This window comes from Homarus americanus, unplaced genomic scaffold (assembly GCF_018991925.1).
Source record: "Homarus americanus isolate GMGI-L3 unplaced genomic scaffold, GMGI_Hamer_2.0 scaffold50564, whole genome shotgun sequence".
Classification (NCBI taxonomy): Eukaryota; Metazoa; Arthropoda; class Malacostraca; order Decapoda; family Nephropidae; genus Homarus; species Homarus americanus.
The window spans coordinates 2,093,057-2,106,571 of record NW_024715014.1 but is presented as its reverse complement, the minus strand read 5'-3'; the positions used below and the strand labels follow the sequence as shown (position 1 = coordinate 2,106,571).

The 13,515-nt window shown below is 37.5% G+C and overlaps 1 protein-coding gene across 2 annotated transcripts; it reads right to left on the bottom strand.

The window, feature by feature from the left end:
* Positions 1-1,633: 1,633 nt before the first annotated feature.
* LOC121880260 (probable acyl-CoA dehydrogenase 6) lies at positions 1,634-12,452 on the bottom strand. Of its 2 annotated transcripts, none has more exons than XM_042387424.1 (8): positions 12,259-12,452; positions 8,322-8,442; positions 7,616-7,745; positions 6,866-7,140; positions 5,693-5,832; positions 5,035-5,230; positions 4,583-4,710; positions 1,634-2,615 (listed from the first exon to the last, which is right to left on the bottom strand). In XM_042387424.1, exons 1-8 carry the CDS (start codon positions 12,424-12,426, stop codon positions 2,490-2,492), a joined length of 1,284 nt encoding a protein of 427 aa, XP_042243358.1. In that variant the 5' UTR covers positions 12,427-12,452; the 3' UTR covers positions 1,634-2,489. The 2 variants fall into 2 exon arrangements, with proteins under 2 accessions (XP_042243358.1, XP_042243350.1); XM_042387416.1 differs by lacking the exon at positions 1,634-2,615 and adding an exon at positions 2,661-2,989.
* Positions 12,453-13,515: the final 1,063 nt, after the last annotated feature.

The window sequence follows — 13,515 nt, the reverse complement described above, 5'->3', positions numbered from 1 at the left end:
AGACTTTATTTGTAATATCCTAAATAAATGTTTTGTAGAGGTAATTTTTTTATCTGAGAAACAGGCTTTATTGTATCCACATTTTAAAAGACCTGATCTTGATATTGAAAATGTAAGATTATCGTCTCCAATCCTCCCATTCTTATCAAAGATCATACTGTGTTAAGCTGGATCACTTACTTCCGAAATGAGTGATCCCTCTGGTCCAGTCAGACTATAGGAAACATCATTCAACTGAAACTGACTTTTGTAAAATTAATAATGATTCGGTAATAATCACTTGCACAGTTAAGTGTCTGCAGCCTTTGACACGGTGGATCATCTGTTGCTTAAGGATCTTTGGTTGTTCAGTGTCCGTGATTATTCACTCACTGCTCGAGTCTTATTTGTCAGAGCAATCTCGTTGTATGATGGTTAGTGGAATCATTTCAGACCCAGTCCATTAGCATGTTTTGGAGTCCCACAGGGATCAGTTTTGGGACCACTTCTGCTTAGCCTTTACCAATACATTCTATCGTACAGTATTCCCTCACTAACCTGGCCTGTAAGCCACGCCCCTCTTCTATACTAATAGCCGATTGGTTCATAGACAATTCAAACTAAATGTGTTCATAACTGGTAAGGAGACAGTTATCTAAAATAATGTTGAAATATCTGAACTATCAAAATGTAAATGATTTCAAGGCATTACCTGGTAGCAGTGAGAAAATTTTAAATATTTATCATAAAGGTCAATATAAATATGCACTTATACTCGCTCAATCCGGGGGAGGTAAAACACAAATGGGAACCAATCGGCTATTTGTAGCTATAGACGAGGGGCATGGGTTACTGGCCAGATGGTCATGGTGTTGCCTACTATTTCTATGTCGATGATACACAGCTTTACGTGCAATGATAGATGTCGAGTATATTGTGATAATGTAATCCTTGATAGCTGATATTAAGATTTGAATGACTAGGTGAATACTTAAGCTAAATGGTGGCAAAAGAGAGATTGTCATCAGAGGAAATACAAGGGGTGATAGCAAAGATGATTTTGGAGTTTACTATGACTCAAAACCGAATTTTAAAATGCATACAAATTCAGTGGTTAAGAGTTGCAACTTTTATATTCAAAATCTATATGCTGAGAAACAGGTTTTACATAGACAGCATCTAGTGACTCTTAGATTCTCTTATTGTCTTGGGTTGTCTACTGTAACACTTATGGGTCTGCCTTCCTAATTATCTATTGAAGAAAGTTCAAACAGTGTTAACAGCATTGCCAGGCTTATTTTTGCTCTCCCACTACCCCATTCTTGATTGAATTACATTGGCTTCCAATTAAAGATTGGATAGAGTTCAAACTCTGCCTAATGCCTTTTAAGGCACTTATACATGTATTTGGTGATCCTATAAGTATTTATCCAACCTACTAAATCCTCTGACCACAAGTTCTGAAATGATTTTGCTGGTGGGTTGGGATGGTTAGATTAGGTAAGGTTAGATTAGGTTAATTTAAGTAAAGTTAGGTATTGTTACATTTGGTTGACTTTTATTCTCACTTCAACCCAAATGCCTTGTCAGCCCAGTTTTTCTTCATTATCATTTAAACGTGTATCAAGTATGACGGAGATATTAATACACACCAGTATTTTCTCAGTTTAATTTGGTAATACATACAATCCATACATTCAACTGTGTCAACCCATCCATTACTGTATGAAATCATACAAAAAATAATTTGATACCTAATGCTATCTATGAATCTATTTACAGCACTGCTTAAGGTACAAAATTTTATACCAAGTGAAATATTTACACTTTGATGCAACAGTGACTTGACAGATTTCAGCACTCCTGAATTAGTATGATTAACTGCTTCTATTTACCTCCCCTACATATACGTGGACACATGTTCTTCAGTTATGTACAGTACAAGGTTTTCTGGTCGTGGCTTTTTCTTGCATCTCGTTTGGGTAAAGATGTTCAAAGACTTTTTTTTTACCCAGTCATCAGGCAGCTCTTGTGTTTAATGTTACAAGTTGACAATGTGTAAACTTAATGTTGAGGTGATTCACCTAATATATGGTCATTGTTATAGTTGATTGATATGAGAACTATTATTCTTAACAAGTTGGGTTATTGTTATAATTGGTAATTAACCAGAATCAATTGCTCAATCACTGGGATGGAGGACGTACAGTATGGTAAGTCTCTCTGAAATACCAAAATATTTTATGACTGTTTGTGTTTCAATGAACTTAACAAATAGCACAGATGTTTCTTCTCTGAAAATAAAAGGCAAGCTTTAATGAACTTTCTGGGCTATTTAATGCATCACACCAAATCTGACGGGATTCATCAACTGTGAGTAAGAATATACCTGAAGTTTGGTTCCAACGTATCAAGTAGAACCTAAGTTACCAAGTGGAAACCACTGGACAGACAATACCAACAGAAGCCCCACAAATATTTTCTGAGTTAGAAAATAATAAGTGGAAAACTTATTTTTTCCTTGGCAGGCGAGGCAGTGTGTCCATGTACTTGCAAATGATCATGAGCATCACTTCATCCGCTCCCCCACCGATGGATACTAGACGCATGTCACGGAAGAACCGACTCACAAGAACCTGTGGCAAAACAGTCGATGCAAATTTAAATAAATAAGTCAGTCAGAATACATATAAAGCCCACAGTGAAACAACAATCCTGGTATGAGTTATAAGATGTTTTGTGACGTTTATCTAAAATTAATGACACAAACCTAAAACAACTTGGTAAATTATGTGGGATTTTAATCAGACGATTCGAGACTTTACAAACTGTATACTTCCAGAATAGGGAAAAATAATACCTTCTGCTCTTATTAGAATATCTATTTAAGGTTCTTAGGGAGCTGAGGGAGTGTACCCATGCACTTGCAAATGATACCCAACATCACTTCATCGGCTCCTGCACCTATTGACACCAGTCGCAGGTAACGGTAGAATCGGCTGATTAAAACCTACGATGAGGGAGAACATTTTCTGTGAGGTTAAAGTTAAGTATCAATCAAAGCCAATTTTTACCTTTAGGCTAAATCGACACAAATATTTTCAGTTCTAGATTGTAATAATATCAGGTGAATTTGAAAATGGTTTGATGGCTGGATGCCACCACCAAGCAGCAACCTGCCTTTACAGAGTGACAACTGGGACCTACGTAAGTGCCCTTTTAGTTAACACGTCTGGGTCACAACTCCCCAGGTAATCACGGATCCCCCTTCTACAATTTGGTTCAGAGACTTTTTGTAGGAATTTCAGCTGCTCATAAAATAAAAAAAGGGTAAAAAAAAAGTTGTAATTTTGGTAATTATTTGTTGTACTGACTTTTGGAATAGCTGTACTGTAATTCAATTTTCTTAACAACACAAATTACTCACCATCTGTAATTTTCTTTTGGCGATTTATTTATTTTTTATTGTGAATGTATGAAAGTAGAGTCCAGCCGTTCCTCTATGTACACACCAGGATGTTTTTCTCTCGAGCATACGAGTATTATTCTTTACCTTGGAACTGGATTGTTGTTTTATGATTTGTAAACTTGATATCTTTTTACCTTGATTATTATCATTTGTAATTCACCTGTTTAAGTAGAGCTGGGAGAAGTGTTGGAAGACTGACCACAACACAACACATTTTTTTTCCTTAGAATTACTGTAATAGGAAAAGCCTCCCTGACTTTTGATATTTGGGTATGATAATTTTTTTATAAGTTTTTATTTTATTTTAGGAACAATTCCCTTTCTTAAATAGAGGAACAGCTGTAGTTGAACACAAAAATTTCATATTCCTCGAGAAAAATGAATCTTTGGCTAAAAATTCACCAAGGGGTAAACCTTTACTATTAAGAAAAAAAGTGAAAATATTTACTAACATTCAAAAGCTAAAAAAAAAATATTCGCCGACTTGTAGATTAAGGAAATGGAATGATGAGTTGAACCAAAGATTAATATAGATTTTTGTATATGTGGACTGAGTGCTTGTAATACATGAGTGATGACAATATTGCTACTGTAGTATAAGCATTCGTGGAATCTACACGGAAGCATGTAAGAAAGCGAGTGTACATTTCTTTGAGACGAAGTACATGATTAGAGAACTTCACTATGAGAGACCAAGATGGTAATGAACAGGAGTTTAAGTCGATGTTATTAGATGGGAGTGAAGGAAAGACTTGTGATGTAGGAACAAGGGGAACATGAGAAACAATGTGAGGGGTGAACAGAGAAAAGGTAATATAGAAGTGAGGAGGTGGAGTGGCAGTGAGAGAATTATCAGGCACTGAGGGGAGTGGATAAGGTTTGGTTAGACTAGGTTAGGTTAACTTAGGATAGGTTAAGTTAGCTTAACTAATCCCCTCACACTTCTAGGTCTTTTGTATGGGTCTTAATATCTTCACTCATAGGGGATGATATAGCCCAAACACCCACCCCCCCTCCCAGTACTCAAGTAGTTAAGACCCATATTCAATACAGTATTGAAGGTACTAAAAAGAAACCTTATAATTGAGGATAACATCACTGCACTCTGGCATAACATCACTACCACCAACTTACCTCATTTGTAAAGCCCATCCCACCCCAGAACTGGAGGCAGGAGTCAGTCACCTCACGAGCTAGCCGACCAGCCTTCAATTTTGCCATTGAGGCCAATTTTGTCACATCTTCTCCAGCGACGTACAGATCTGAGGAGAGTTAGGTGTGACACGTGAAAAGGGCATCGTCCAGTGTGACACTTAACAAGCATGACAGGTTTTCTCCAGGTATTCATGTGTCCTCCTGTACTAACACTGGACCCTTGGAGGATGGCCCTCACAGGACCTTGAGGGAGACCAGTTAATCACATCTGGTACAAGCAGGCTAGTGTAAATACAAACCTGTACCATGTAATTCTAAATTAAAAAATGTCTATGGAAAAGTATTTATCAGAAACCAAACATTTCAAGGACACAAAGACAAACTGACAACATCTGAGTAACAACACATGCACCCACTACACTTTAACTAACCAGTAGCTCTGTAGATGAGGGACCTCAAACATTCAATTTCTGTCTCTAGTTCAGCCAGACGGAAATGGATGCATTGGTTGTTGAGCAGCGGCTGACCAAAGGCTTTACGTTCTTTCGTGTAGGCAATGGTGCTCTGTATACAGGTATCCATCGGAGGGATAGTGAGAACTGCACCTGCCAGACGCTCCTCCTGAAACTATGTACAGAAAATAATATAATTTACTTAGTCCTCTTATTTGCTGCTGTAATGTCATTTAAAAACCTTTTAGTATCTAATATTTATTTCCAAAACCCCACAATTTTATGATTTCTAAAATATTCATAAATCGTTACATGTATTCTGTTTCAATGCAGTTATACCTACACACATAGACACAATTTCACCCTAAATTTTCAGCTGGGGGGGAATTAAAAGAAGTGAGAACAAAGTTAACGATAAAGAATGTGGGAAGATTAATGGCAAATTTCAGATGTTGTGAGTTAGTGAAGAAAAACCATAGCAGACCTGTTAATTTTAGATAATTTAAGACAGAAGGCACAGTAAGAATCAATAGGGATGTGCCTAATATGCTGGGAAATGTGATACTTTTTCTTTTGAGTAAACAATATATGTTAACACTGGAGTAGTACATAAGGGAGACATGCTGAAAACACTAACCTGCAACATCTGGTAGGTGAAGCCCATTCCTTCATCACCTATGATATTTTTGGCAGGAACCCTCACGTCCTCAAAGAATATCTGAGCTGTGTCAGATGACCGCATTCCCATCTTGTCAATCCTCTTGGTCAGATGAATGCCTAAAATATAAATAGTTAATATACATTGTAATCATGGGCTACCTTCTTGTACTGTACTGTTAATTAAAATGCCATAACTTAAACCATTTGAGAAAAAAGTTTGGTGCCGTGCCAGCCAGCCTGTAAGGAATTTTATTTAATTATATAGAAAATATATGAAAATTAATAATTTGAGGGTAATTGCAGCAAGAAAAAGGAAAATAATATTGCTTGAATCAGGGTCAGTCTGAGTGTAGAGTATATTTTCGGATTTAGTCACTTTCTTGCTCACTCTGTGTTACACTTGTTAAAGTTGTGGAGCTCCTGCAACTTTTGGTCATAAATTAGTTTTTTGGCATTCATAAGTTCTATGATTGTGATTTGCAGCCTTGTGTGTCAGGGTAATCTTGTAAGAGACAGAAACACGTGGAACTTCAGAACAATGTGAAAATAGCAGATGGCTATCTATGTTTTCATAACTTTGATGCACACTTTTTGAAATGTAGATTTCACACACGTGTCACTGTTACACACAACTCCTTAAATAATTTATATCATCATCAAAAATGTTAAAAATTATGTAGATTATTATTATCTACAAATAGTTTTTATTGTAGTCACTATTCTTATATCTTTATCATCCCCGATATTTAGTCATACTATACCAGGAACCTAACCCCTTTGAACATTTGTGATAGTTTTCAAGAACCTAACCCTCATGAGTAACAAGTGGTGAGATGCTGCTGGAACAATATTTTCTTTGTTATTTGAGAAGTAAAGCCAGCATTCAATAGGGTTCATGTATGTGTGTGAAAGTTGATGTAGCTTACTGGTGGGACTACACCAGTTGGATGACCTCGTGATTATGGCATACTTTATGTGGGCCGGGATAACAGAGAACAGTCTCTCCATCCCTCACTTTCTTGTAAGTCTCTTGCTAGATGTGTTGAACTATTGTTTTCCTCCTTCCATGTATTAATCCTCAACCAGGATTCTCACAACTGAAGTACCTGGACTGTTCCCAGTTCATCAATAACTCTCACAGCTGAGGTACCTGGACTATTCATGGGGACACAGATGAGAGACTTGTTGAGGTGAGCTGGTCCCTGGGAAGTGTTCGCCAAGAGACAGATCCAGTCAGCCTGCCATGCGTTGGTGATCCACATCTTCTGACCGTTGATGATGAGGTCGTCCCCATCGCGTTTGGCTGTGGTCTGTATGCTGGCCACGTCGGACCCCGCACCTGGTTCACTGACACCGAGACAGGATACCTTTTCCCCAGAGATGCTTGGAGCTAAGAACTCCTCCTTCAGGTAATTGCTTCCAAACCTGGGATGACATAACAGTAGTACAGTATATCACAAAAATGAACCAAACAAATATACAGTACAGCACATGACATGGATCACCTGAAGATTAGCCCCAAGCTTATTTCACCTTATGATTAACCAGTCTAATAGTAAACTAACCTAATCTACCAAATCTAACATAACATAACATAACCTAACCTAACACAGCAGAACTCGCTCACTTTCACTCGCACACCCATTAATACAGTCACACACTCACAGTGTAAGCAGAGACTTTTCTACCAACAAAACATATAGAAAAGACAATGTTTAGTTCATGAATAACTTCCTGATAACATTTCAGTGACAATGAGTCGACCATTCTCCAGCATATAAATGGAAAGAACGACGATGGGCATCAAAATATTCATCATATCCATCATTTTACCAGCTTATTGGCCATTCTGGCAGTTGGTCTGTACTGGACTTACAAAAATAAAAAATAACTCCTTCACCTGGCCAAAGCAGGGGTTGACATGTCAGTCTGGACAGCCACGGCCATGGGGATAGCACCACAGTTAATGGTGCCCAAGGCCTCAGACATGGCCATGCTGTAGCTGTAGTCAAGACCAAGTCCGCCATACTCTGAAATGTGGAGAGGCACTGAGTGATGGTAGTTAAATATTACCTTGTGCTTTAAACAGTGACATGTGACTATAACTACGGTGAAATTCTCGAAAATGTTTCTCTAAGTGTAAAGTATCTTAATGTCACACACCATACTGTACAGGGTGTCTCATAGGTCACACACCATACTGTACAGGGTGTCTCATAGGTCACACACCATACTGTACAGGGTGTCTCATAGGTCACACACCATACTGTACAGGGTGTCTCATAGGTCACACACCATATACGTAGTAGGAAAATCAATAACCTTTTCTATATTTTTCTTTACTAGGTGAGGGAACCACAACGCATCAACAAAGATGGCCGAGTATTTATCATTAGAAGAAGAACTCGGTTTAATATTCATCCAGATACTGTACAGAAAGTCAGATGCCAAACCAATCCCCTACAAAAGAATTCCATCAACAAAAGGCATAAGACAAGGAGAAATAAGATGAGAGGAGGAAGATGTGGGGGGAGGGGCTGCTAATCCTTGCATAATCCTAGTAAAAATCTGTATAAAATGACTACAAGAAACACCAACACACTAACCTTCTGGCTTACAAACTCCCAGGAACCCTGCTTTTCCCAACTTCCCGAACACTTCATGGGCGGGAAATTGACCCTCAGCTTCCCATTGGTCCACGTGTGGGTTGATCTCTGAGTCGATCAGCTGTAGGTAAAGTTAGGTTAGGCTGAGTTAGGTTAGTTCAGTTTAGGTTAGGGTTGGTAAGGTTGATCTCTGAAGCAAGCAGCTGTAGATAATGTTAGTTTAGGTTAATTAGGATTGGTTAGCTCAATCTCTGAAGCAAGCAACTGTAGGTAAAGTCAGGTTAGATATTCTTCCTCAGGCACTGGTTATCATCTGTGACTGTCCTTAAATTTTACCATTTAATTCACTTTATGAAGGAAAAAACATATAATGTCGCTTCTTCTGGGAAGTTCCCCGGCTTGCCGACTGTGCCCGTCAAATACAAGAATACCTGTGTATGTAAGTATACTCTATGAATATTTACTCAATACTCTATAATCAACTGAAATCAAGGTGTCACTGAAAAAATAATTATATTTGAATGATTTTGTGAAAATGTTTTACATGGATGAAATTATTGAACCATTCCAGTATATGGGTCCTGTTTCAAAGCTGTAGTATATATACATGTAATAATGACATGACAAAAGAGCAAGTTAAAAGGATGCAAGAGAGTTTAAACCCAAATAAAAGAATGGGGCCAGACAGAATACATGCAAGAATTTTGAAAGAAGCAGCTGATTAACTTGCATGTCCTTTAACACATACTGTATATACAATGTACGTACTGTATTGTCTAATGGTAGACCCTCCTGCCATATGGCATCACAAAAATTGTGACCAAGTCACAGGTTGCTGATCTGACTTTCTGCCTCATTTACACACAATTGCAGGGTCTCAATTGTTTCTCTTACTTTGACAACACAACATACAGTACACATATTGTTTCTCACTTTTGATCTTTTTTTTATTTGTTGTATTTCTTTATGGTTCTTTATTATTATTATTATTATTATTATTATTATTATTATAGTATTATTATTATTATTATTATCATCATTATAAATTTTATTTACTATGAATTATTAATAATAATAATAATATCACATTTTCACCCCCCAGGCACCGATGTGGGTCACTGACCTGTGCTCGGGTGGGCTAATCCCAGTAAAAAAAATAAAATAAAAAATCACTTTGGAGTGGAAAAGTTCCAAACAAATGGAAAGTAGCCCTGGTATAAGAAAGGTGATCATAGCTTGGCCTCCAGTTACAGACCCATTAGCGTGACATGCCAAGTGTGTAAAATCTTAGAAAAATTTGTGAGAAATGCTATTGCAGGAGCATTTGTAAGTTAATATGTCGTCAACAGCATGGCTCCCGAAGATTTAGATCGTGTTTACCAACCTCCTATAAAGTTTTGAAGACTGGCTTACCGTATGTGGGATAATGAGAATAACAATTTTGATGTACTGTAGTCTTTTGTGATTTCCAGAAAGCTTTGGACTCTGTTCCACATAAGAGAATTATATACAGGTATATGGTAAGTTAAATAAGTTGGGAATTAGAGGCCAAATCATAAACTGGATTGATAATTTTTCTAAGTGGTAGAAAGCAGAAGGTGGTGATAAATGGAGTGAAATCCAGCTGGAAAGCCATTACCAATGGTGCGCCACAGGGAAGTGTTATTGGCCGCTTATTATTTATAAGCTATATAAATGATCTGTCATCTGAAATTGATACATCAATGTGTAAAATATTTGTCGATGATACCAAGATCTCTGAAGAGGTTAATATGGATGCAGAGGAGATTTCAGGATTGCAGAGAAATTTAAATCTGATGAACAATTGGTCAGAGGAGTACATGTTAACCTTTATCCCAAGTAAATGTACTGTAATGCATGTCGGCAATGATGATCCTCAAATTAATTATTATATGAATAACCAAAGGCTGGATGGAGTAAAGGAAGAAAAGGATCTTGGAGTTGTGATATGCAACAACCTAATGTTTAAGAGTCATATAGCAGAATCAATTGCAAAGGTGAACCAGTCACTCAGACTTGTTAAGAGAATGTTTACCTATATAAATGAAGAACTCTTTAAGACTCTATATTTAACCTACATTCATTCTCATTTGGAGTATTGTGTACAGGTGTGGATGCCATATGACACAGGTGAGATTGATAGTATTAAGAGAGTGCAGAGAAGAGCAACAAAAATCGTACCATATGAGAAAATTCTGGCAAAATTGGGATTAACCACTTTGGAAGAAAGGAGTAGAGGAGACAATCGAGACATACAAGATAATGAATGGTTACGAAAATGTAGACAGATATAAATTTTTCCAAGACCGAATATGTCAAGGAAACTTGAGAGGACATAACCACACATTATAAAAGCAAAGAGCAAATAAAGAAAAACGATGACACGCTTTCAGTCAACGAGCAGTGGACAAATGGAATAATCTGGATCAGTATGTTGTTCAAGCAACAAACGTTAACCAGTTCAAGAACCTCCTTGATAGAGTCAACGCATAGTTGGCAATAAATCCCAACAGGGATAATTCTCACCAAGATACTACTACTACTGCTGTAATCTGTACACAATTTTATTATTACTGTACTTTACTATCACATAAAATACCACTAATTCAATTTATTTTTTGCTGTGGGCAGCAGTTAGTTTATTGTGCACCCCATCCTCACCTGGCGAGTGGTAGCACAAAAGATTTACCCTGTATAGAGCAGAGGTCACAAAGGGTGTTTCTCAGACCCCAATGGTCAAGATGATGTGGTGTTGAGTGTTCAAGTATTTTTTTTTTTTTTTTTTTTACAGGGATTTGCCCACCCAGGCACAGGTCACTGACCCACATCGGGACCTGGGGGGCAAAAATGTAGTAGTAGTAGTAGTAAGAGTGGTGAAATTTCAATCATAAACCGGTCTTTCTCTCTCGCTGTTATTAATATGTTTTTCGTAATGTTTAGACAATTCTAAGACCCTTTTCTTCTGTGATATTTCTGCCTGAAATTAAGGATAACCAAGATATTAATTTTTCAATATTATTATATTTGGTCGGTCACAAGTGTCGCCATTTGTTGTTTACGTCTCAAAGAGAAGGTCTGACCACTCATCGCACAGTGCTCCTTACCTCCATGTTGGCTTCTTAAGTTTTTCAGTACCAGAATAACCAGATATGGCTGAACAGGTGGAAAGAGCTGTGCCGACATTGGGATAGAGATTATTTTACGTCAATTGCAGAAAAATAGTTAGGTCAGGTTGGGTTAGGTTTTGTTGGTATTTTATTTGTGATTTACTAAAAAAAGTTTCATTAAGATTGATGGGTAGGGTGGTGGGGGGGTCTCAAAAACTATTGATTTCCGGCTGAAATGAATATCAAATTCGTTCGAAACTCATCAAATACCATCGGAAAAACATATTTTTAATGTCCAAACAAAGACCGATGCATTAGTGAAAATTTACCATAATAAAGACCATAAAGAAATACAAAAATAAATAAAAAACGAGGCAGAAAGTCAGATCAGCAACCTGGGACTTGGTCACAATTTTTGTGGTGCCATATGGCAGTAGGGTCTACCATTAGACAACACATTATGCTTCCAATGTCTTCCCAGGAGGTAGTACCTCCCTGTTTGGTAGCTGCCTACTACCTGTGCATTGTGTGTTTAGTTCAGTATATAGGAGTTGACTTGGCTACTGAATCATGAGAAAAGTCATGTTATCAGAGAAAAAGTGCTGTGTCATTGCTCACACAGTATACTTGGACTTTGGCCAAAATATTTCTTTTTTTTCAGTTTAAGACGTAGTGTTGGGGTGTGTGGCCATATATTTAAGTTTTCTTCACATTTACTTGAGGGCCATACTGACAGTGTGAGGTTATTCATAAGCCTGGTCACGCGTTAGTTATGGGCCTATTATATAATGCTTCACATCCTAACTCACCTTCTTCAGCGACCTCTGCAGCTCCTTGTGTTCGTCGGTGTAGAACTCAGCCGTTGCAGGAGCTTCTGACCTCTTTATGGAGGTTGTGGCAAGATTTCTGAAGAATATTAATCTATTTGACCAAGAGGGAAGGGATACAAGCCCTCTCCTCCCTACCACGGCCGCCATGGTTGTTGTTGACTTGTTTATCTCAATCAGCTGTGAAGTCGAGGCCAAGTGAGTTGCCAGGTCAGGAGATACACCTTGTCCTGCCTCTATAACTACCCACCAAAACCACCAGAGGGTATTTACATAGGTACAGTATCGGTAGATAATATTTCCATAATAACAAAAAAAGTTAAGGCATTAATTAAGTTTCGGACCATAATTAGTTACAAATATTTTAATGTCTGTAATCGTGTGTCGACCGTGACGTCATTGCTAGGTGTTAGGTAAGGTTTGTTAGGTAAGGTTAGGTCTTAAAATCATTTTGGCGATGAAGCCTTGATTTTTCTGATGGTTTTTGATGTGTTTTATTCGATTTTGATATTGATTTTCGTCGGAAATTACTCGTTATGGCTGGCGGGGGAATCTAGGCTTCATCACCAGAAGGATTATGGTTCGAAACTTAACCTTTACCAAAATTAATACAGTACAACAAATAGTGGAACAAGACGGACGAATTTCTATTTATTCTATTAATTCAAGGAACATGATTAGGCTGACTTACTTTTATCCTCTTCACCGAGCGTCCGCCAGCTCCAGGTAAGGGCACTCGTGAGATGGTTATAGTTAGGTCAACCCTTGTCCATCTGTAGAAGCTCGGCAGTTGCAAGTGTTCTTAAATTGCTTCTTGCGACGTTTTATTTTACCAGAAGAAAGTTTGTTTCTTAGGGATTTCTTTGAAGCATTGTCGTTTTTCTAAGGAAGTCTATTGTAATTTTTCCTTCAGTGACGTCCATGGTTGACTAGTTTCGAGTATTTTTCTTTTTACTTAACCTAACTTAGGATAATTTGTATATGATATTCTTATTGACCTTAGTTGTATGAAGAATTCGAGTTCTTGGTGTTGTTATTCATTACAGTATTTGGAGGTTTCATGAATACCCTCGGAATTATTGTACTGTATGTGCTATCAATTGTTTTAAGTGCCCTGTTATTATCATGTGATTTAGTATATTTGCATTATCTTATATGTTATCGGTATAATATTATCTCATACATGAAGTTTCGTTATCTTTAAGTACGACGATAAGCACTTTCGCGTTGGATCAAAAT